At 39.9% G+C, this 21661-nt stretch overlaps 1 protein-coding gene across 1 annotated transcript; it reads right to left on the bottom strand.

Annotated features, from left to right (window-relative positions):
* Positions 1-2267: 2267 nt before the first annotated feature.
* LOC308418362 (uncharacterized protein) lies at positions 2268-3812 on the bottom strand (the record flags this gene model as incomplete). The annotated part of the gene is made up of 3 exons (XM_080913723.1): positions 2268-2399; positions 2766-2819; positions 3507-3812. 3 exons carry the CDS (start codon positions 3810-3812, stop codon positions 2268-2270), a joined length of 492 nt encoding a protein of 163 aa, XP_080769849.1.
* Positions 3813-21661: the final 17849 nt, after the last annotated feature.

The following is a 21661-nucleotide window of genomic DNA, read 5'->3' as shown; positions in this document are numbered from 1 at the left end:
CTATTACTCCTTCTTCCCACAAGCTAGTTGCCCATTACTATGAACCCTGTTGCACTCAACAACAGTTAAGCCACAACTTTGAATTTCTGGTCTGCTATTGACCTTCAGGGTCTCTACCTCTAGGGCTCTCAGGAGACTGCCTTTAATTTGATTGCATCTCTCTCTGCCTTCCTCCCTGCCACTTTATGTCTGTCTCCCTTTTTCTCAGTCACAATGTTTGCCCTCCTTTACTTTCTTCCCTTTCCAAAGTCTGGGTAGATTACTCAATACTTATTTTCTGAGTAGGTAGGTTTAAACTGCTTTTCTCCATGGTATTTGAAGACCAGATAAATTGACCCTTCGATCCCAGGGACTCCCAAAAGAAAGAATTTGGGTGTGCCCATATACCTTTAGGGCTCTTGCCCTAATAAGGGATAATACTTGGAAAGTTAGTCCCAATTTTTTTCTCATTTCTATATGCAGTTTACCTCTCGATCTCCCTTTTCTTCTATTGTTCTCTCTCTCTCTCTCTCTCTCTCTCTCTCTCCCTGTTTCTAACATATAATGTGTAGGTCCCTGTTCTTTATCACAGACATGCACACACTAAAACACACACCCTCCCACACTATTAACTCACACATAAAAATTTTTGAGCCAAGGCATTAATTAGATCTCTTTTATTTTCTTGTCATATGTCATATATTTCTGATTCACAAGTTTAATTTTTTGTTGTTTAAGGATGATGATGGCAAGTCTGCCTAATTCCTTTCAACACACACACAGAAACACACACACACACACACACAGAAACACACACCCACCAACCTATTTATATGTCTCTACAGAACTCTGCCTCTCTGCTGGTCTTTTCCAAATTACTACCTTCTTAATATTTTTTCCCAGTATAGATGGTTGGCCTTTTCTTCAACTGGGAAGGTAGGTTCTGTGTTTATGTGAATCTGTCTTACTAAAGATAAGTTTCCAAAAACTCACAATATAGGTTGAAATAGATATTTATTTTTGACCTTAGGTTATAACCTGACAGTGGAGAAACATTAAGTCATGGAAGATTTTGTAAAAAGACCAGCCCTAATGCTAGAAGACGCCGCGTTGCTGTTATCTCTCCAACCCAAACAAGCTGGTGCAAGGAAAACTCAACTCGGGTAATAAGTATACAAGCTCCACAAGATGGGGAAATCTTCCAGTTCCCTAATCTATACCCCAGCTAGGTGACCCCTTACACCTTCCTGTCTCTATAGTCTGGGCAACTTGTTACAACACCATTGATGTCTAATTTCTTATTGTCAAAAATCGTGTACAGTTAGGATCACACAGGTCTCTATTCAAATGCTTTTTACTAAAGGCAGGTCCATAAACATCCTATTCTCTGGACTTCCCACACCTCTGAAGATTATCTATCTATACCAATATTCTCTGAACTGTTACAGCTTAACTACACTTGTGCATTCATGATTAGAATATCTCAAAATCACCCTTTTGTTTAGTCACCTATACACTGTGTAAAACAGACATTATAGGACTGGGTCTAAGCTTTATATTCCCAAACGTATTGTATAGGCACAATGGCTATATACATGTAACAAGGTTAATCTCAGTTTTAAAACAACAATCAGTACACCAATTAAAACACTGAATATTTTATTTTTACAAAATATTCTATTACAATGCAAATGGTTTAACTTTCAGTTGGATTCATTTACAAAGAGTTCTAAGGAGGAAAGATACAGCTATGTAATATTTTTATAAGAGTAAGTTTACATAGTATTCTAATTGGCCCATATCTCTAACATCTAAACTGTATCTCTACCCCTCCCCCCTTTCTCCTCCAACCCCTACCCTTTCACCTAAGAACTCAGTCTGAAAGGCTGGTGAGGCAAGCTGCTTTCTGTCATGGACAAGTTCTGGACGCAAGTCTGGGAAGAACCTGTCTTGATGTAATCGAGGTAGAGTCAAACACGGAGCTGGAATTCAAGGTGCCAAAACCTTAGTATCCCAGACTGTAGTTGTTTTCCGACGTGTCCGTCTTTTCTTCCTTCCTGCAGCACACACAGAACTAAAAGCCTCATATAGTTGTGTACAGAGATTGTCACGGAGGGTGCAGGATACACACATTGGTCAATGAAGGTCATAAAACAAAAAAGTAAGATGACTGACTACCTTTCTTCAGAGGTGTCCCGGTTGCCCTTTTCCTGGAGTGGAGTGCGATTATGCCAGTCCATCTGAGGCCTGGAGTGGCTGGCATTCTGACTGTGGAGGGTATCTGAGTTTCACTTTCCAGAGAACCTATGGCGGTAGTCCTTGAGGGACTTGGCCATGAGAGGAGCAGGTCTTTTAGCAGGGTCCCTCTTCCTGCCTCTTTCTCCAGAGCGTAGACAGGAAGCCTTCTGGACTCCAGGGTGGGCAGGAGGGTCAGAAAGTCTACGCACATTTTGGGCAGAGACAGCCCCTCTGGGTCCAGGCTCACCTTGGTGGCCAGGGCTCTTGACCTGGATGGGGAAGGCGACCATGATTGTCTGTCTGGCTTGCATCTTGGCTCTTGTGTTTTGGATGCGGGTTCTGAGTCTTTGCAGCTTCTCCTCTTCTGACTCTTGAAGACACAGGGGTGCAGAGGATCCAGGCTTGCGATGGGTTTGCTTGTAGGCCTGTGACTCGGGCGGCGTGTTCCCTTCGGAATGCCCAGGTTCTGCTTCCTCCTTGCCAGCCTGTGAGCGATTAGCCTCCCTGATGCCTGTGGGCTCCTCGGGAAGGAGCAATCGCTGGGATTTCTGCTGGATACGGGCTGCAGGCCTACAACCTGAATAGACTGGCGTTCTGTGGTTCTTCCTGTAAGCCCACCCGCAAGACGTGTCTTCTGGATCCAGCTCAGAGGAAGATGGCTCCTGGACAACATCCGTGGCAAAGCAGGCTTGGTCTCGAGAGGGAGACGCTGGGATATCACAGGCAGCAGTGCGACTCAGGGCCTTGGAGCTTCGAGACTCACCTCGAGGAATCTTTGCAAGCGGCTTCTGCACCTCAGCCAACCAGGGGACTTTGCTCTTCCTCTTTAAGGATATCAGAACTTGAGAGGAAGGAGCACAGCAGTCATCCCTGAGGCCAGCCCCAAATGAACCAGACCCAGGGGCTGCTGCATCCTGCTCACATTGGCCTGGTGGCTGGCTCTTTCTGTGCCCTCCAAATGCGGGCAAGTCGTGTTTGTCTGACGTGTCTCGTGGCTTTCTGGAGAGGGTGGTGGCTCCCCCGTCTTGCCCAGGCTCCTCACGGCTTGCCCCGTGCCCTCCAATGTGCACCAGGTTCTGACGAGCTAACTGCTGCTCCGGGGTCCGGGTTTCTCCCAGATCCAGGCTGCGACTGTACCGTGCCCTTGGGTCTGACCTTGTGTCCGATTTTCGGCTCAGGCTCAGCAGAGAAATGGTGTCTGGGTCGCGGATTCTGTGTCCTAGGCAGACCTCTCTTCCAGCCCCTTGGCCTTTCTGGGATCCATGCTCCGGGGGCTTCTGTTTTGGAGAGGTGCTCTGCCTCTCTGCTGTGAGGCTCACCTCCAAGCCAAAGTCCTGTGGTTCCTGCTCTGGCTGCAGGCCCATCGGAAACCCCGTGGACCACTTGCCTACCAAGTCCTTTACAAATTGGGCTAGGAGCTGCTGTTTCTTCAAACGCTTGATGGTCCGCAGGAAGCCAATCTCGGCCAGGCTCTGGTGCATGATCGGCACCGAATACATTTCCTTCAGCAGTTTGTAGATCTCTCTTGGGTCACTTTCCTGGCAAAGGCGATCCAGGAGCTTCTGCAGGACGCCAGCCTGAGAGCCTTCCTCCATGTCTACACTCAAGGGCAGGACGAGACTCTGGGAACGATCAGCAGGTCCGAATCAACTGTTGCCCTGCCTCTATTGAGGTGTGCAGAGAGACACCTACAGAGAGGAGCGCTGGAGCACAGAGGAGTAGATCTGGCATCCTATGCCATTCCCCTTTTGTACTTAGTCCTGACACCTGGAGACTTGGCCACACCTCTGGCTCAACTCTGCTGATGCAGACTAGTGTGTAAGCCACGCCCAGCTGCCAACTCTCAGGCATCCGTGTCTGCCTGCAAGGCCAAACCGGACCTTTAAACCATGAGCCCCTGTCTCATGGCCGACTCAAAATGGGAGGCTCTGCAAGTCCCTCATTTGAGATTCTGGAAGATCCAGATCTACAGCGAAAACCCTCAGCCTCAAGGGCATGACTTGGATTTATGCGTATCCCTGCCTGGTGAACGAAATGTAAATACACCAAAAAAAAAAAACCAAAACGATGAAAAAGAGAAATGAAATATAAACAAATCAGCAATCCAACCAAAACTCCAAATTAAATAAATGAAGAAGTAAAAATAAAAAAAGAAACCAAAAAACAGATAATTAAAAAAAAAAAAAGAATGGAATGTTCTTGATTCACACTTCAGTGTCCTGTCGGAAATGGAGACCCAACTATGTGATCTCACACAGGTGAAACTAATTCGGACAGGAACTTTTCCTGTGTAGGCCAACATTTTGACAACACCAAGTGACTCCATCTTTCGCTTGACTTCGACTATTACTCCTTCTTCCCACAAGCTAGTTGCCCATTACTATGAACCCTGTTGCACTCAACAACAGTTAAGCCACAACTTTGAATTTCTGGTCTGCTATTGACCTTCAGGGTCTCTACCTCTAGGGCTCTCAGGAGACTGCCTTTAATTTGATTGCATCTCTCTCTGCCTGCCTCCCTGCCACTTTATGTCTGTCTCCCTTTTTCTCAGTCACAATGTTTGCCCACCTTTACTTTCTTCCCTTTCCAAAGTCTGGGTAGATTACTCAATACTTATTTTCTGAGTAGGTAGGTTTAAACTGCTTTTCTCCATGGTATTTGAAGACCAGATAAATTGACCCTTCGATCCCAGGGACTCCCAAAAGAAAGAATTTGGGTGTGCCCATATACCTTTAGGGCTCTTGCCCTAATAAGGGATAATACTTGGAAAGTTAGTCCCAATTTTTTTCTCATTTCTATATGCAGTTTACCTCTCGATCTCCCTTTTCTTCTATTGTTCTCTCTCTCTCTCTCTCTCTCTCTCTCTCTCTCTCTCTCTCTCTCTCTCTCTCTCCCTGTTTGTAACATATAATGTGTAGGTCCCTGTTCTTTATCACAGACATGCACACACTAAAACACACACCCTCCCACACTATTAACTCACACATAAAAATTTTTGAGCCAAGGCATTAATTAGATCTCTTTTATTTTCTTGTCATATGTCATATATTTCTGATTCACAAGTTTAATTTTTTGTTGTTTAAGGATGATGATGGCAAGTCTGCCTAATTCCTTTCAACACACACACAGAAACACACACACACACACACACAGAAACACACACCCACCAACCTATTTATATGTCTCTACAGAACTCTGCCTCTCTGCTGGTCTTTTCCAAATTACTACCTTCTTAATATATTTTCCCTGTATAGATGGTTGGCCTTTTCTTCAACTGGGAAGGTAGGTTCTGTGTTTATGTGAATCTGTCTTACTAAAGATAAGTTTCCAAAAACTCACAATATAGGTTGAAATAGATATTTATTTTTGACCATGGGTTATAACCTGACAGTGGAGAAACATTAAGTCATGGAAGATTTTGTAAAAAGACCAGCCCTAATGCTATTAGACGCCGCGTTGCTGTTATCTCTCCAACCCAAACAAGCTGGTGCAAGGAAAACTCAACTTGGGTAATAAGTATACAAGCTCCACAAGATGGGGAAATCTTCCAGTTCCCTAATCTATACCCCAGCTAGGTGACCCCTTACACCTTCCTGTCTCTATAGTCTGGGCAACTTGTTACAACCCCATTGATGTCTAATTTCTTATTGTCAAAAATCGTGTACAGTTAGGATCACACAGGTCTCTATTCAAATGCTTTTTACTAAAGGCAGGTCCATAAACATCCTATTCTCTGGACTTCCCACACCTCTGAAGATTATCTATCTATACCAATATTCTCTGAACTGTTACAGCTTAACTACACTTGTGCATTCATGATTAGAATATCTCAAAATCACCCTTTTGTTTAGTCACCTATACACTGTGTAAAACAGACATTATAGGACTGGGTCTAAGCTTTATATTCCCAAACGTATTGTATAGGCACAATGGCTATATACATGTAACAAGGTTAATCTCAGTTTTAAAACAACAATCAGTACACCAATTAAAACACTGAATATTTTATTTTTACAAAATATTCTATTACAATGCAAATGGTTTAACTTTCAGTTGGATTCATTTACAAAGAGTTCTAAGGAGGAAAGATACAGCTATGTAATATTTTTATAAGAGTAAGTTTACATAGTATTCTAATTGGCCCATATCTCTAACATCTAAACTGTATCTCTACCCCTCCCCCCTTTCTCCTCCACCCCCTACCCTTTCACCTAAGAACTCAGTCTGAAAGGCTGGTGAGGCAAGCTGCTTTCTGTCATGGACAAGTTCTGGACGCAAGTCTGGGAAGAACCTGTCTTGATGTAATCGAGGTAGAGTCAAACACGGAGCTGGAATTCAAGGTGCCAAAACCTTAGTATCCCAGACTGTAGTTGTTTTCCGACGTGTCCGTCTTTTCTTCCTTCCTGCAGCACACACAGAACTAAAAGCCTCATATAGTTGTGTACAGAGATTGTCACGGAGGGTGCAGGATACACACATTGGTCAATGAAGGTCATAAAACAAAAAAGTAAGATGACTGACTACCTTTCTTCAGAGGTGTCCCGGTTGCCCTTTTCCTGGAGTGGAGTGCGATTATGCCAGTCCATCTGAGGCCTGGAGTGGCTGGCATTCTGACTGTGGAGGGTATCTGAGTTTCACTTTCCAGAGAACCTATGGCGGTAGTCCTTGAGGGACTTGGCCATGAGAGGAGCAGGTCTTTTAGCAGGGTCCCTCTTCCTGCCTCTTTCTCCAGAGGGTAGACAGGAAGCCTTCTGGGCTCCAGGGTGGGCAGGAGCGTCAGAAAGACTACGCACATTTTGGGCAGAGACAGCCCCTCTGGGTCCAGGCTCACCTTGGTTGCCAGGGCTCTTGACCTGGATGGGGAAGGCGACCATGATTGTCTGTCTGGCTTGCATCTTGGCTCTTGTGTTTTGGATGCGGGTTCTGAGTCTTTGCAGCTTCTCCTCTTCTGACTCTTGAAGACACAGGGGTGCAGAGGATCCAGGCTTGCGATGGGTTTGCTTGTAGGCCTGTGACTCAGGCGGCGTGTTCCCTTCGGAATGCACAGGTTCTGCTTCCTCCTTGCCAGCCTGTGAGCGATTAGCCTCCCTGATGCCTGTGGGCTCCTCGGGAAGGAGCAATCGCTGGGATTTCTGCTGGATACGGGCTGCAGGCCTACAACCTGAATAGACTGGCGTTCTGTGGTTCTTCCTGTAAGCCCACCCGCAAGACGTGTCTTCTGGATCCAGCTCAGAGGAAGATGGCTCCTGGACAACATCCATGGCAAAGCAGGCTTGGTCTCGAGAGGGAGACGCTGGGATATCACAGGCAGCAGTGCAACTCAGGCCCTTGGAGCTTCGAGACTCACCTCGAGGAATCTTTGCAAGCGGCTTCTGCACCTCAGCCAACCAGGGGACTTTGCTCTTCCTCTTTAAGGATGGCAGAACTTGAGAGGAAGGAGCACAGCAGTCATCCCTGAGGCCAGCCCCAAATGAACCAGACCCAGGGGCTGCTGCATCCTGCTCACATTGGCCTGGTGGCTGGCTCTTCCTGTGCTCTCCAAATGCGGGCAACTCGTGTTTGTCTGACCTGTCTCGTGGCTTTCTGGAGAGGGTGGTGGCTCCCCCGTCTTGCCCAGGCTCCTCACGGCTTGCCCCATGCTCTCCAATGTGCACCAGGTTCTGAAGAGCTAACTGCTGCTCCGGGGTCCGGGTTTCTCCCGGATCCAGGCTGCGACTGTACCGTGCCCTTGGGTCTGACCTTGTGTCCGATTTTCGGCTCAGGCTCAGCAGAGAAATGGTGTCTGGGTCGCGGATTCTGTGTCCTAGGCAGACCTCTCTTCCAGCCCCTTGGCCTTTCTGGGATCCATGCTCCGGGGGCTTCTGTTTTGGAGAGGTGCTCTGCCTCTCTGCTGTGAGGCTCACCTCCAAGCCAAAGTCCTGTGGTTCCTGCTCTGGCTGCAGGCCCATCGGAAACCCCGTGGACCACTTGCCTACCAAGTCCTTTACAAATTGGGCTAGGAGCTGCTGTTTCTTCAAACGCTTGATGGTCCGCAGGAAGCCAGTCTCGGCCAGGCTCTGGTGCATGATCGGCACCGAATACATTTCCTTCAGCAGTTTGTAGATCTCTCTTGGGTCACTCTCCTGGCAAAGGCGATCCAGGAGCTTCTGCAGGACGCCAGCCTGAGAGCCTTCCTCCATGTCTACACTCAAGGGCAGGATGAGACTCTGGGAACGATCAGCAGGTCCGAATCAACTGTTGCCCTGCCTCTATTGAGGTGTGCAGAGAGACACCTACAGAGAGGAGCGCTGGAGCACAGAGGAGTAGATCTGGCATCCTATGCCATTCCCCTTTTGTACTTAGTCCTGACACCTGGAGACTTGGCCACACCTCTGGCTCAACTCTGCTGATGCAGACTAGTGTGTAAGCCACGCCCAGCTGCCAACTCTCAGGCATCCGTGTCTGCCTGCAAGGCCAAACCGGACCTTTAAACCATGAGCCCCTGTCTCATGGCCGAATCAAAATGGGAGGCTCTGCAAGTCCCTCATTTGAGATTCTGGAAGATCCAGATCTCCAGCGAAAACCCTCAGCCTCAAGGGCATGACTTGGATTTATGCTAATCCCTGCCTGGTGAACGAAATGTAAAGAAATACACCAAACAAAAAACCAAAACGATGAAAAAGAGAAATGAAATATAAACAAATCAGCAATCCAACCAAAACTCCAAATTAAATAAATGAAGAAGTAAAAATAAAAAAAGAAACCAAAAAACAGATAATTAAAAAAAAAAAAAGAATGGAATGTTCTTGATTCACACTTCAGTGTCCTGTCGGAAATGGAGACCCAACCATGTGATTTCACACAGGTGAAACTAATTCGGACAGGAACTTTTCCTGTGTAGGCCAACATTTTGACAACACCAAGTGACTCCATCTTTCTCTTGACTTCGACTATTACTCCTTCTTCCCACAAGCTAGTTGCCCATTACTATGAACCCTGTTGCACTCAACAACAGTTAAGCCACAACTTTGAATTTCTGGTCTGCTATTGACCTTCAGGGTCTCTACCTCTAGGGCTCTCAGGAGACTGCCTTTAATTTGATTGCATCTCTCTCTGCCTGCCTCCCTGCCTCTTTATGTCTGTCTCCCTTTTTCTCAGTCACAATGTTTGCCTTCCTTTACTTTCTTCCCTTTCCAAAGTCTGGGGAGATTACTCAATACTTATTTTCTGAGTAGGTATGTTGAAACTGCTTTTCTCCATGGTATTTGAAGAGCAGATAAATTGACCCTTCGATTTCAGGGATTCCCAAAAGAAAGAATTTGGGTGTGCCCATATACCTTTAGGGCTCCTGCCCTAATAAGGGATAATACTTGGAAAGTTAGTCCCAATTTTGTTCTCATTTATATATGCAGTTTACCTCTCGATCTCCCTTTCCTTCTATTGTTCTCTCTCTCTCTCTCTCTCTCTCTCTCTCTCTCTCTCTCTCTCTCTCTCACTCTCTCTCTCTCCCCCCCGTTTCTATATGTATACTGTGTAGGCCCCTGTTCTTTTTCACAGACATGCAAACATTTAAAGACACACCCAGACACACTATTACACTCACAGAAATAAAATGTTGAGCCAAGGTATTTACTGGATCACATTTATTTTCTTTTCATATTTCGTATTTTTTAGATTCACAAGCTTAATTCTTTGGTGTTTAAGGATGATGATGACAAGTCTGCCTAATTCCTTTCAACACACACACACACACACACACACACACACACACACACACACGCACACACATATATATATATAGGCTGAGAGGCAAGCTAGCTGTCCTGGACAAATATTCGGAAGCAAGTCTGGAAAGCAGCTTCTTGATGTAGTTGATGTAGAATCAAACTTGTATCTGGAAAGCAAGATTTTAGGATCTCTGCATCCCACAATGTAAATCTTCTGGGCCTATTCTTCTCTTCTTTCATTCTGCAGCACACATAGAACTAAAAGCCTCATATAGTTGTGTACAGACATTTTCACTGATGTGCAGGATTCACACATTGGTCAATGAAGGTCATAAAACAAAAAAGTAAGATGACTGACTACCTTTCTTCAAAGGTGTCCCGGTTGCCCTTTTCCTGGAGTGGAGTGTGATTATGCCAGTCCATCTGAGGCCTGTAGTGGCTGGCATTCTGACTGTGGAGCGTATCTGAGTTTCACTTTGCAGAGAACCTATGGCGGTAGTCCTTGAGGGACTTGGTCATGAGAGGAGCAGGTCTCTTAGCAGGGTCCCTTTTCTGCCTCTTTTCAGAGGGTAGAAAGGAAGCCTTTTCGGCTCTGTGGTGCCTAATTTCTTTCTATTTTTTAGGAAGTTGTTCTGTTGGGATTACACTGGTCTCTAGTCTGATGCTTTTTAATAAAGGCAGGTCCATAATGTTGCTATTCCTTGGACTTCCCATGCACATGAATATTATGTATCTACAGGAATCTTCTCTGAATTTTTATCCTTGACTACTCTTGGGCATTCCTAATTAGAATATCTCAAAATCACCCTTATGATTAATTACCTAGAAACTGTGTATGATAATAGTTATTGACTGGGTGTAAGCTTTTTATTTACAAATATATAGTCTAGTCCTAATGACTATATAAATGTAAGAAGGTGGATCTCAGTTTTAAATCAACAAAACTGTATACCAATGAAAACATTAAATATTTTATTTATACAAAAGTTTCCATAGCAATGCAAATGGTATAACTTTCAGTTGGATTCATATAATTAGATTTTCTTCAAGGTAAGATACAGCTATGTCCTAATTTGTATAATTGTTAAGATGTTATTTATTTCCTTTTCATGTTTAATATCTTTGTGATTCAAAAGCTTCAGTCTTCCTAATTAATGGACCATGATGGCATGTGAGCCTTCCTCTTTTCAACACATGGTTAACTACCTATGGACCTCTGCCTCTCTGCATGTCTTTTTCTATGTAATATCCTATGGAATCTCTTATCCTCACTGGTATTGCTGTAATATAAAATGGCCACCCCACCTTATGACCTCCAACAGTGAAAAAGTAAACTTGCAGTTGTATTTCTGCTTGGATTTTCCTTACCAAATTATGTAAACTATGATCCCAAACATTCCAAAATAAATTTCATAAGGCTGTTTACCAATATTGTCTCATGAATCTAGCCCTAAATTGTGGTAAATTCTAGCAACTTCAGCCCTGCTTTGTTCTTATTTCTATAAGTAGTTTTTTTCTACATAACTATTTTTATCTCTCTTTTTATTTTGCTGACACTTTCTTCTCTTTCTCTTTTTGTTAGTGTATATGTATGTATGCTTTGTATGTTTGTCTCCTGTTCTTTATCACACACATTTTCATACACACACAAATGCACACCCCCTTAAAACACACACCTAATCATGCATAATTTATTCTGTTATTACTTGGTTTACTTTTATTTTCCTTTGGTGTTTAATGTATTCATATTTTCGAACGTAATTCTTTCTAGTTTGTGAACAGTTTTAGCTAGAATTCCTGATAGGCTTCAACACATATTTCTGAACCAACATAACTATGATTGTCTGCCTGTCTTTGTTTATATACTAAGTTATATGTGTCTTTCATGAACTGCCTTTAGACAGTTGGTCTCTGTGTTTAACTGGGAATCAAATATATGTATAGGTGTAGTTGTCCTTCTGAAGATATGTCACCTCAAACTCACAAAATAGTTAATTTAAAGAGAGTTAATATGTAATGAAATTGATTTTTACAATATTTTTATCATGAAAAATCTCCATCTGCTAATATGAGAATCAAAACAAAAACCAAAGAAGGAAAAAAAATAGTAATGGTTACCTTTTTTTTTTTCATTTATTGAAGACCTAACACCAATACTTTCCAAACTATTCCACAAAATAGAAGCAGATGGAACTCTACCTAACTCATTTTTTGAGGCTATAATAACCCTTGTTTCTAAAGCACACAAAGACCCTACAAGTAAAGAGAACTTCAGACCAATCACACTTATGAAAATTGATGTAAACAAACTCAACAAAATCCTTGCAGACCAAATCCAAGAACACATAAAAACAATCATTCACCATGATCAAGTAGGCTGCATCCCTGGAATGCAGGGATGATTTAATATATGAAAATCAATCAACATAGCCCACCATATAAACAAACTCAAAGCAAAAAAAACCACATAGTCATCTCACTAGATGCTGGGAAAGCATTTGTCAAAATTCAACACCCCTTCATGTTAAAAGTCTTGGGAATAACAGGAATCCTAGGCCCATACCTAAACATACTAAAAGTGATATACAGCAAATCAACAGCCAACATCAAACTTAATGGTGGGAAACTTGAAGCAATCCCACTAAAGTCAGAGACTCGACAAGGCTGCCCACTCTCTCCCAACCTATTCAACATAGTACTGGAAGTTCTGACTGTAGCAATTAGAAAGCAAAAGGTAATCAAAGGTATGCAAATTGCAAAGGGAGAAGTAAAAACATCACTGTTTGCAGAAGACATGATAGTGTACTTTAGTGACCCCAAAAATTCCACCAGAGAAATTCTACAGCTGATAAACAAGTTCAACAAAGTGGCTGGATATAAAATTAACTGAAACAAATCACTAGCCTACCTCTATTCAAAGCAAAAATATGTGGAAAAAATTAGGGAAAATATACCCCTCATAATAGTCAAAAACAATATGAAACACCTTGGTGTGACTCTTACTAAGCAGGTGAAGGACCGGTATGACAAGAACTTCAAATCTCTAAAGAAGGAAATCAGAGAAGATCTCAGAAATTGGAAAGACCTCCCATGCTCTTGGATTGGAAGGATCAACATTGTAAAAATATCCATCTTACCATAACAATCTACAGATTCAAGAAACATCCATCAAAATTTCAACCCAATTCTTTATAGAGTTGGGAAGAGCAGAGTGCAATATCATCTGGAATATCAAAGATCTAGAATAGTGAAATCCATCCTCAAATATAAAAAAATATCTCTGGGAATCACTATCCCTGACCTCAAACTATATTACAAGGCAATTGTGTTAAAAAGTACATGGTACTGGTACATATATAGGCATATGGACCAATGGAATAGAATAGAAGATCCAGAAATGAGCCCTCAAATATGTGGTCACTTGATTTTTGACAAAGGAGCTGTAAACATTCAATGGAAAAAGGACAGCCTCTTCAACAAATGGTGCTGGTCCAACTGGCACTCAGCATATAGAAGAATGAATATAGATTCTTATCTCCTTGTACAAAGCTCAAGATAAAAGATCTCCACATTAAACCTGGTCCACTGATATTATTAGAAGAGAAGGTAGGGAAAACCTTAGACATATAGGCACAGGAGAAAATTTCCTGAACAGAACACCAATGGTTCATGCTCTAAGCTCAAATATTGACAAATGGGACATAATGAGATTGCAAAGATTCTGTAAGGCTAATTTTACTGTCAAGAAAGCAAAATGGCAGCCAACAGATTGTGAACAGATCTTTACCAACCCCACATAAGATAGAGCCTTAATATCCAAAGTATACAAAGAACTCCAGAAGCTAGTCACCAGAGAATAAAACAACACTATTAAAAAATGGGTTGCAGAGTTAAACTAAAAGTTATCAATTCAGGAATATCAAATGGAGGAGAAGCATCTAAGGAAGTGTTCAAAATCATTACCATCATGGAAATGCAAATCAAAACAAACCTGAGACACCATCTCACACCAGTCAGAATTGCTAAGATCAAAAATTCAGATGACAGTAGATGCTGGCTAGGATACAGAGAAGGAGGAACACTTCTCCACTCTTGGAGGGGTTTTTAACTGCTACAACCAGTCTGGAAATCAGTCTGGCGATTCCTCAGAAAATTGGACAAAGTACTAACTGAAGACCCAATTATTCCACTTCTGGGCATATACCCCAGAGAAGCTCCAACATATAACAAAGATACATGTACTACAATGTTCACAGTAGCCTTATTTATCATAGCAACAAGCTGGGAAGAACCCAGATATCCTTCAGTAGATGAATGGATACAAATATTGTGGTATATTTACACAATGAGGTACTATTCAACTTTCAGAAACTATGACTTTATAAAATTATTAAGAAAATTGATGCATCTAGAGAATATCATCCTGAGCGAGATAACCTTTTAGCAAAGAACAGACATAATATGCAGTAACTGATAATTGGTTACTAACCACAGAAAGCTCAGAACTCCCCAGATACACCTCACAGACTATATAAAGTTCAAGAAAAAAAGAAAATCAAAAACAAATATTTAAGAATAAATATTAATTAAATTTTTTCTAAATAAAAACTCTTCAGAGTCATGCAGCATTCATTAAGGAGCTAAGTCTAAAATGCCTCAAATTATTCCACAAAACAGAAACAGAAGAAGCATTGTTTAGTTCATTTTATAAGGCCACAGTTACTCAAAATCTAAACTGCATAACTTAAATAGTAAATTAGAGGTTAATTTTGCTTATGAGAACAGATGTTTATTTTTTATAAAGCACCCAAAAATGTAATTTAAAGACAATTACACAACACTGTAAACCATGAACAAGTTGATTTTACTCCAGAGTTACAGTAATCATTCCACAGTATTAATTAGTAAATATTATCTACCATATAAATAAATTAAAAGAGAACACAAAAGGAACATTACCTTAGATAGTGCAGAGGCCTTTGTCAAAATCATGGACTTCTTCATGGCAAATTTTTGGAGAGATGCTGCAAACACATCAACATAATAGAGGTAGTTTACAAAGAACTCATCACCATCATCAACTGAAATGGGGAGAATCTCAAAGTCATTTTGCGAAATAAATGCAAATGCATTTTGATTTGTAAACAACAAAGTAATACCCACAAATGACCTATAAACTCCACTACAAATGCCCTTAAACTGAAAAACTCTTTCAGCAGCTAATACATTAATTCCCTACTTAGTATTCTTCTTTGTACAAATATGAAATAGATTGAGAAAGAAATCAAGAAAAATAAAACACTTATTACAATTACCTCAAATAACCTTGAGATATCTTCATATAACTCTAAACAAGCAAGTGAAATATTTATATCATTAAGTACCATATTTAAGAAAAAACATGAAGACGATATCATAAATTAGAAAAAATTACCAGTTTATGGATTGCTAGATTGACACACTAAAAATGTGTATCCTAACAATAGGTTAAAAATCCCAACCAATCTCTAGCCAGATGTAAACAGAATAATTTACAGCCCTACATGAGTACACCACACACACTGACACACACACATATAAACCTCAGTCAAAAATAAAGAAATGAAACAAAATAATAAAAAAACATAACTACAACCAAACAACCAAAGATATTAACAAAAAGAAAACAACAGGAAAGTCAAAAAAATCTTGAGTAACTAAAAAACACATCTTGGGGAGTTATTACCATACATTATTTGAAGCCTTATAACCTAAAACAATGGTCATAGATCAAAAATGGATAGAGTTCAAAAAGGTGATGAAATCACAAACCCACAGACACACACACACACATACATGTATATGTATATGTATATGTATAAATGTATATGTATGTGTATGTATATCTAAATATATATCTATATGTATGTGTATGTGTATATGATGTAAGTCTCTATGTATATGGATACCATAAATATTGTTCAAAGAAAACAAAAACCAAGATGTAAATTCCTATAGATAGATAAATAGATAGATAGATATATTGATAGATGATAGATCAATGATAGATAGTTAGATAAATAGATGCCTATATGTTGAATAAGAAGTTTTAAATATTACCTAGGAGAAAAAAGGACAAATTATTCATTTAATGGTGTTAGTCTAACTTCACATTGGGAATCCAAATAGATGTATACTTAGCATCCTGCAAAAACTCAAGTTCAGATGGACCAAAAACTGCTACATAGAAGCAGATACAATGAACCTGATAAAGCAGAAATTGTGGACCATCCTTGATTTCATTGGAATAACCAAAGTCTTTCTTAACAAATACTGTTAACCAAAACACCAGGATCACCAACTAATGAGTGGGACCCCAAGTAGCTGAAAAGATTCTGAACAGCAAATGGCTCTGTCATTTCTACAAAGTAGTTGTTTATGGAACAGGAAAAAAAAAAAAAACAACAGAATCTACACTTCTCAGGGGTGGTAATAACAACAATATATGAAGATCTCATAAAAGCCAATATTATGAAAACAATTAATTTAAAAATTCGGGTACAATTTTAAACAGAGAATCCACAAATGTCTGAGAAACACTTGAAATATTCAATATGCAGAGCCATCATAAAAATGGAAATCTAAACTTTTTTTTGAAATTTTATCTGAGACCCATAATAATATCCAAGATAAATAAAGCAAGTGACATATATACCAGGGAGGATGTGGAGTAAAAAGAGTACATATTTTAGTGTTACTAAGGAGATCAGTGTGACTGTCCCTCATGAAACTGCAAGTAAATGTACTTCAAGATTTCCTGTACATTACCCTACCACAGATACCCTTGCTCCATCATGTCCATTGAGTTTCTATTCACTGTTGTCTCAACATGCAAACTACAAATATGCCTGTCAGGAGAGGGATAAAGAAAATGTACCTTTGATAATCAAGGTACAATCAGTAGAAACACAGAGACTATATAAAATATTAGAGAGTAGGTGAAGGCTGAAAAAAAAAAACTCTACAACAGAAAAAATTGAATCATTGTGGATGGAGGGGAAGAGGGCTGGAATGTGAGGATCAAGGTAAGAGGAAGTTGAGAGAGGTTATATTGGGAGAGAAACCTATTCAGGGCCATTTATAAGTAGTGTGAAAATTTAATAGAGTAGAAATTTACTAATATATATATATATATATATATATATATATATATATATATATATATATATGAAGAATAGTAAAATTCAGGTGCCGAATGGTGAGAAATATTGCTAGGTGCCCAGTTTTGACTCCAAAAGAAAGTTTTCAGTATCTGGAATGGGTTAGATCTAATCATGATATCCAATGTTGTCCCATAGGATCCCCAAACTACCCATGTTGTTGTCAAGACAATTAATAGATGCTTCCTCACATACTGATACCCAGGCTCCTTTGTTAATGGAAGCAACCTAAACAATTAATTTTAGAAGAATTTGAAATGATGATAATAATACTCACAAATGCATGGTAATGTTTGGGTACAGGAAGATACTAGAGATGATAACAAAGGATAAATGAAACTCCATCCACTCACAAACCCAGTCAAAGTTTTAATGCAAGAACTGTACTACTTCCTAACTGGAAAGATATGTTAGTGAATTTTTGCACAAAGATTGTACAAGTAACTAATATCTAATTGAAGGCCCACTCTACAAAGGACTTTCATTCCAACACAGATTGAATGTAAAAAAAAAAAAAAAAAAAAAAAAAAAAAAAAAAAAAAACCTGAGATTAGTTAGCCCAGAGACCTAGGATAAAACCAAGTATTAGCATTCTGAATAAAAATAATAAAATGTAGCAATAAAATGAATCCTGATGGCTTTTTCTATACTCACAGATGTTGACTTAATCAACTATAATCTGGGATATTTCCACCCAAAGCATGTGGAAATAAAAACAGAGATCCAATGTCAGACATTGTGCAGTAAATTTGTGACCTTGTAACACTCAGGATTAAAAGGAATGTCTTTAACAAAATCTTGGCCCCAGACAATAGGGAACCCTATGGATTACTTGTTTGAAATAATATAATACCCAGGGTGGCTTCAAAGAATGGGGAACACTATGTAGAAAGTGGTAGGAAACATATAATACCCTGCATGGCCCATTAAATCAATATGATAGATAAACATATGACCTCCCAGAGACAAAGGTTGTATAACAAAAGCATTCAGAGTTTTCCAACCAAGTGTGGACTCCAGGAATAAATCATCTGACTCCAATCTCCTCCTACTCCACCCACATCCACAGTCCTATACCCACATCTGGTGCCTGAAAAGAGACCTCCAACAGCCTACAGGACGAAAAGCAGGTTATAAGAGCTCACCAAGGAAAATTGGCAATAAGAGTTCTCAAAGAATGTATAGTCAATTGAAGTTTTTGAAGGGAATCTTGGAGAGTAGGTGACTGACATATTCTGAAAAGTATTTCATACCATTTATGATCAAGTTCTGGATGCTTGCAGGGTCCCATGCTAAATATACAGTCAATGCCAGGATTGTTTTGCAAATTCTGGAGCTAACTTCCAGTAGTCTTTTCAGAAGGGCCAGAGGGCACCGGTGATCTTGTATATGAGGAGCCAGCATGCCAAGACAGCAGATACAGCTGTCTCTGTTTTATCCTTATCTGAGAGAACTTGAAAATGAATGTTGAAGTAATGATTTTTACTACTTTCAGTAATCTAATATTGGCCTGTTGGAAATGATTCCTCACAGAGAACCTGGGAATACTACTCTGTGTAGGGACTAAATAATTATCTAAAAATGTGACTTGGAATAGGATCATCCTTTCTTTGTGGAGCACATTGGTGAATCCATGGACACTTCTCTGAGTACCCAAAAGGACTGGAATATCGGTACAGCCAGGATTAAATTTCTAAAATATAAGAAAGTATGATTTTACTACAAGGTTGAGAGTCTCAAAAAGGGTAACTTAAATAGACAATTGGCCAAACCCACCACCACCTGAAGGTTTGAAGGGAGAGGATAATTATAACCCTCCTGATGCTCCTATGTAGGGGATGATAATGTCAGCCTTAGCACCACGCTAACTCTCAGGATATTAGCTGAAATCATTTAAGTATCTCTCAGTATTTTTCTTCCCCACTTGTTGTTATTGATGGCTGGCCGTCTGTGTGTTGATGTGCCTGAGTCAGAATATGACGGTTCCCCCCTCCACTGTGGGCAGCCCTTTTAGGGGATTTAGCAAAGGCACTGAGGATTTTCCAGTTTCAATTTCATATCATTCACCCACCATCTGACCCATCCTTGCCACCTTGATCATAATGTAACACCTGTACTTAACCCCAAGTAAAACTTTCTTTCAAACGAATTTCTGCTATGTTATTGAATGTTATAGGAATAAGCAAGGCTGATCATGAAAACTAACTATGACAATATCTTGATAATAAAACCACAGAATAATTACAAGTACCTAGGTTCTACACTGGATACAGGAGATTTAAAAAAGAAATAAACCTATCATACTTCCTTCAGAGAGAGATTGCCAATAAGGAGTTTTTTTTTTTTTTTTTTTTTTCTAAAGGAAGAAATATATTAGAGATGATACATTATACACAATTCTCATATGAACTCTTTCAGGATGAAACAAGTACTTTGTCCAATTATGTTCAAAACTAATATTCTTTGATTCAAATCGTGAGAGCATATGAATATACAACAGGTATATAGAGATAGAAAAGTGTGAATAGAAATGGACATTGAAATACTGAGAGTAAAACCAAGTATGCTTACATATTCAGGTGATCCCATCCTTGGCTAGGAAGATCAGGAGTTCAAGCTGATTCCCTACTACACATTAATTTTGAGGGTAGCCTTAGCTATATGTCACTTGCATCAAATATTTCTCCTCTTCTTTGAGCTTCTTTTGGACCTCAAATACCTTAGTTTTTTCTTATTAAACATTTATTTCTCTGATAAATCAACTGTAATTTGCTTTCCCAGTTTCCCTTATGGAATCCCCCTATGCCATCCTCCACCCAATGCCTCTATTAAAGTGCTGCCCTAACTACTCCCCTACTCCCATCCAACTCCATGCCATGGGATTCCCCTGCGCTTATATATCTAGCCTTCACAGGATAAAGGACCTCCTGGCCCACTGATGGCCAATAAGAGCATCTTCTGCTACATATAAAGCTGGAGCCTTGGGTCCTACTATGTGTACTCTTTGACTGGTGGTTTAGATTCTGGGACCACTGGGGTGATCTGTTTCTTTAATATTATTCTTCTTCCTATGGAAATGCGTACACCGAAAATTAATGCATACCTTTCTTAATTTAATTTCCAACATTGGGAACCCCATTTTCAGACCAGTGATTGGTGCACCCACCTCTGTATTTGTCAGGTCTGGCATAACCTCTCAGGAGACAGCTATTCCAGGGTATTGTTATCATTCACTTTTTGACATCTGCAATATATTCTGAGTTTGTTTACTCTGTATGGCCTATTTGTCCAATTGGGTGGCAAGTTTCTGTGTTTAAATGTATCCTTCTTTCTAAAGATATGTTTCCCCATACTCAAAATATAGATTGAAATTTGATATTTATTTTTGACCATGGGTCATAACATGACAGTGGAGAAACTTTAAGGTATGGAATATTTTGTAAAATGATGAATACAGATGCAAAAAGAGGCTGTGTTGCAGTTATCTCCCCAACCCAAATAAGATGTTCCAATGAAAACACATTTAAGCTAATAAGTATACAAGCTTCACAAGCTGGGGGAATCTTCTAGTACACGAATCTATATCCCAGCTAGTAGATTCTTTCCAACTTCTGGTCTCTACCTAACACTTTTGTGCCAATTGCAAAATGATGACCAATCCATGTTACCTCACACAGTGCAAAAGTAGACTTGCAGTTGGATTTCTGCAGGATATTGCTGACCAAATAACACGACTTATGATCTCTTAAATTTCCAAATAAATTGTATGAGGGTGTCTGCCACCATATGATCATGCCCTGAATTTTAATAATTTCTAGAAAATTTAGCCCAGTTTTGTTCTTAAATGTACATACAGTTTATTTCACCACATATCTATTTTTATATCTTTTTATCTTGTAGACCCGTCCCTCTGTCTTTTTTGTGTCAGTTTATGCATGTGTGTGTGCTTTGTATATATGTCTCCTATTCTTTATCACACTCTCACACACACACAAACACACACACACACAAACTTTCAAACATCCATAATTTATATCATTATTAATTGGTTGACTTTTATTTTCTTTTGATGTTTTATGTGTTTCAGATTTACTACCTTAATTCTATCTCTTTGTGAAGATGTAAGGAAACCTGCTGTTATGTATGATAAGGTAGTATAAAATGACCTGATAGTTTTATTTATTTGTCTCTCGAGGCAGATTAATGTAACATTTCTTGTTATATTGCTTTGATGATGTTGTATTTATAAGGTTCCTCAATATGAACATGTGATTAATTCTATTATGTATTAATTTTTTTAATACTTATGACAGAATGATGCATACACTTGTTCAGTTATTAAAATAAGAGATTATAGTAGCAAAATTACTACAGACTAGTTTCTTTGACAGTGGAGGTTTTTTGTTTGCAAAGTTTCCAAGACTAAAATTAGGGCCTTGACACTGTACATTTTAAAATCCAACATAGGGCCCCACACGTTAGAGCACATTAATTATTTTTTGTAAGTTCACCACAAATCCCTGCTCTCTGGTATCTCCA

This window comes from Micromys minutus (assembly GCF_963924665.1).
Source record: "Micromys minutus genome assembly, chromosome: 3".
Classification (NCBI taxonomy): domain Eukaryota; kingdom Metazoa; phylum Chordata; class Mammalia; order Rodentia; family Muridae; genus Micromys; species Micromys minutus.
Note: the sequence above shows the minus strand (reverse complement) of the source record. Positions and strands in the feature narration are given on the sequence as shown.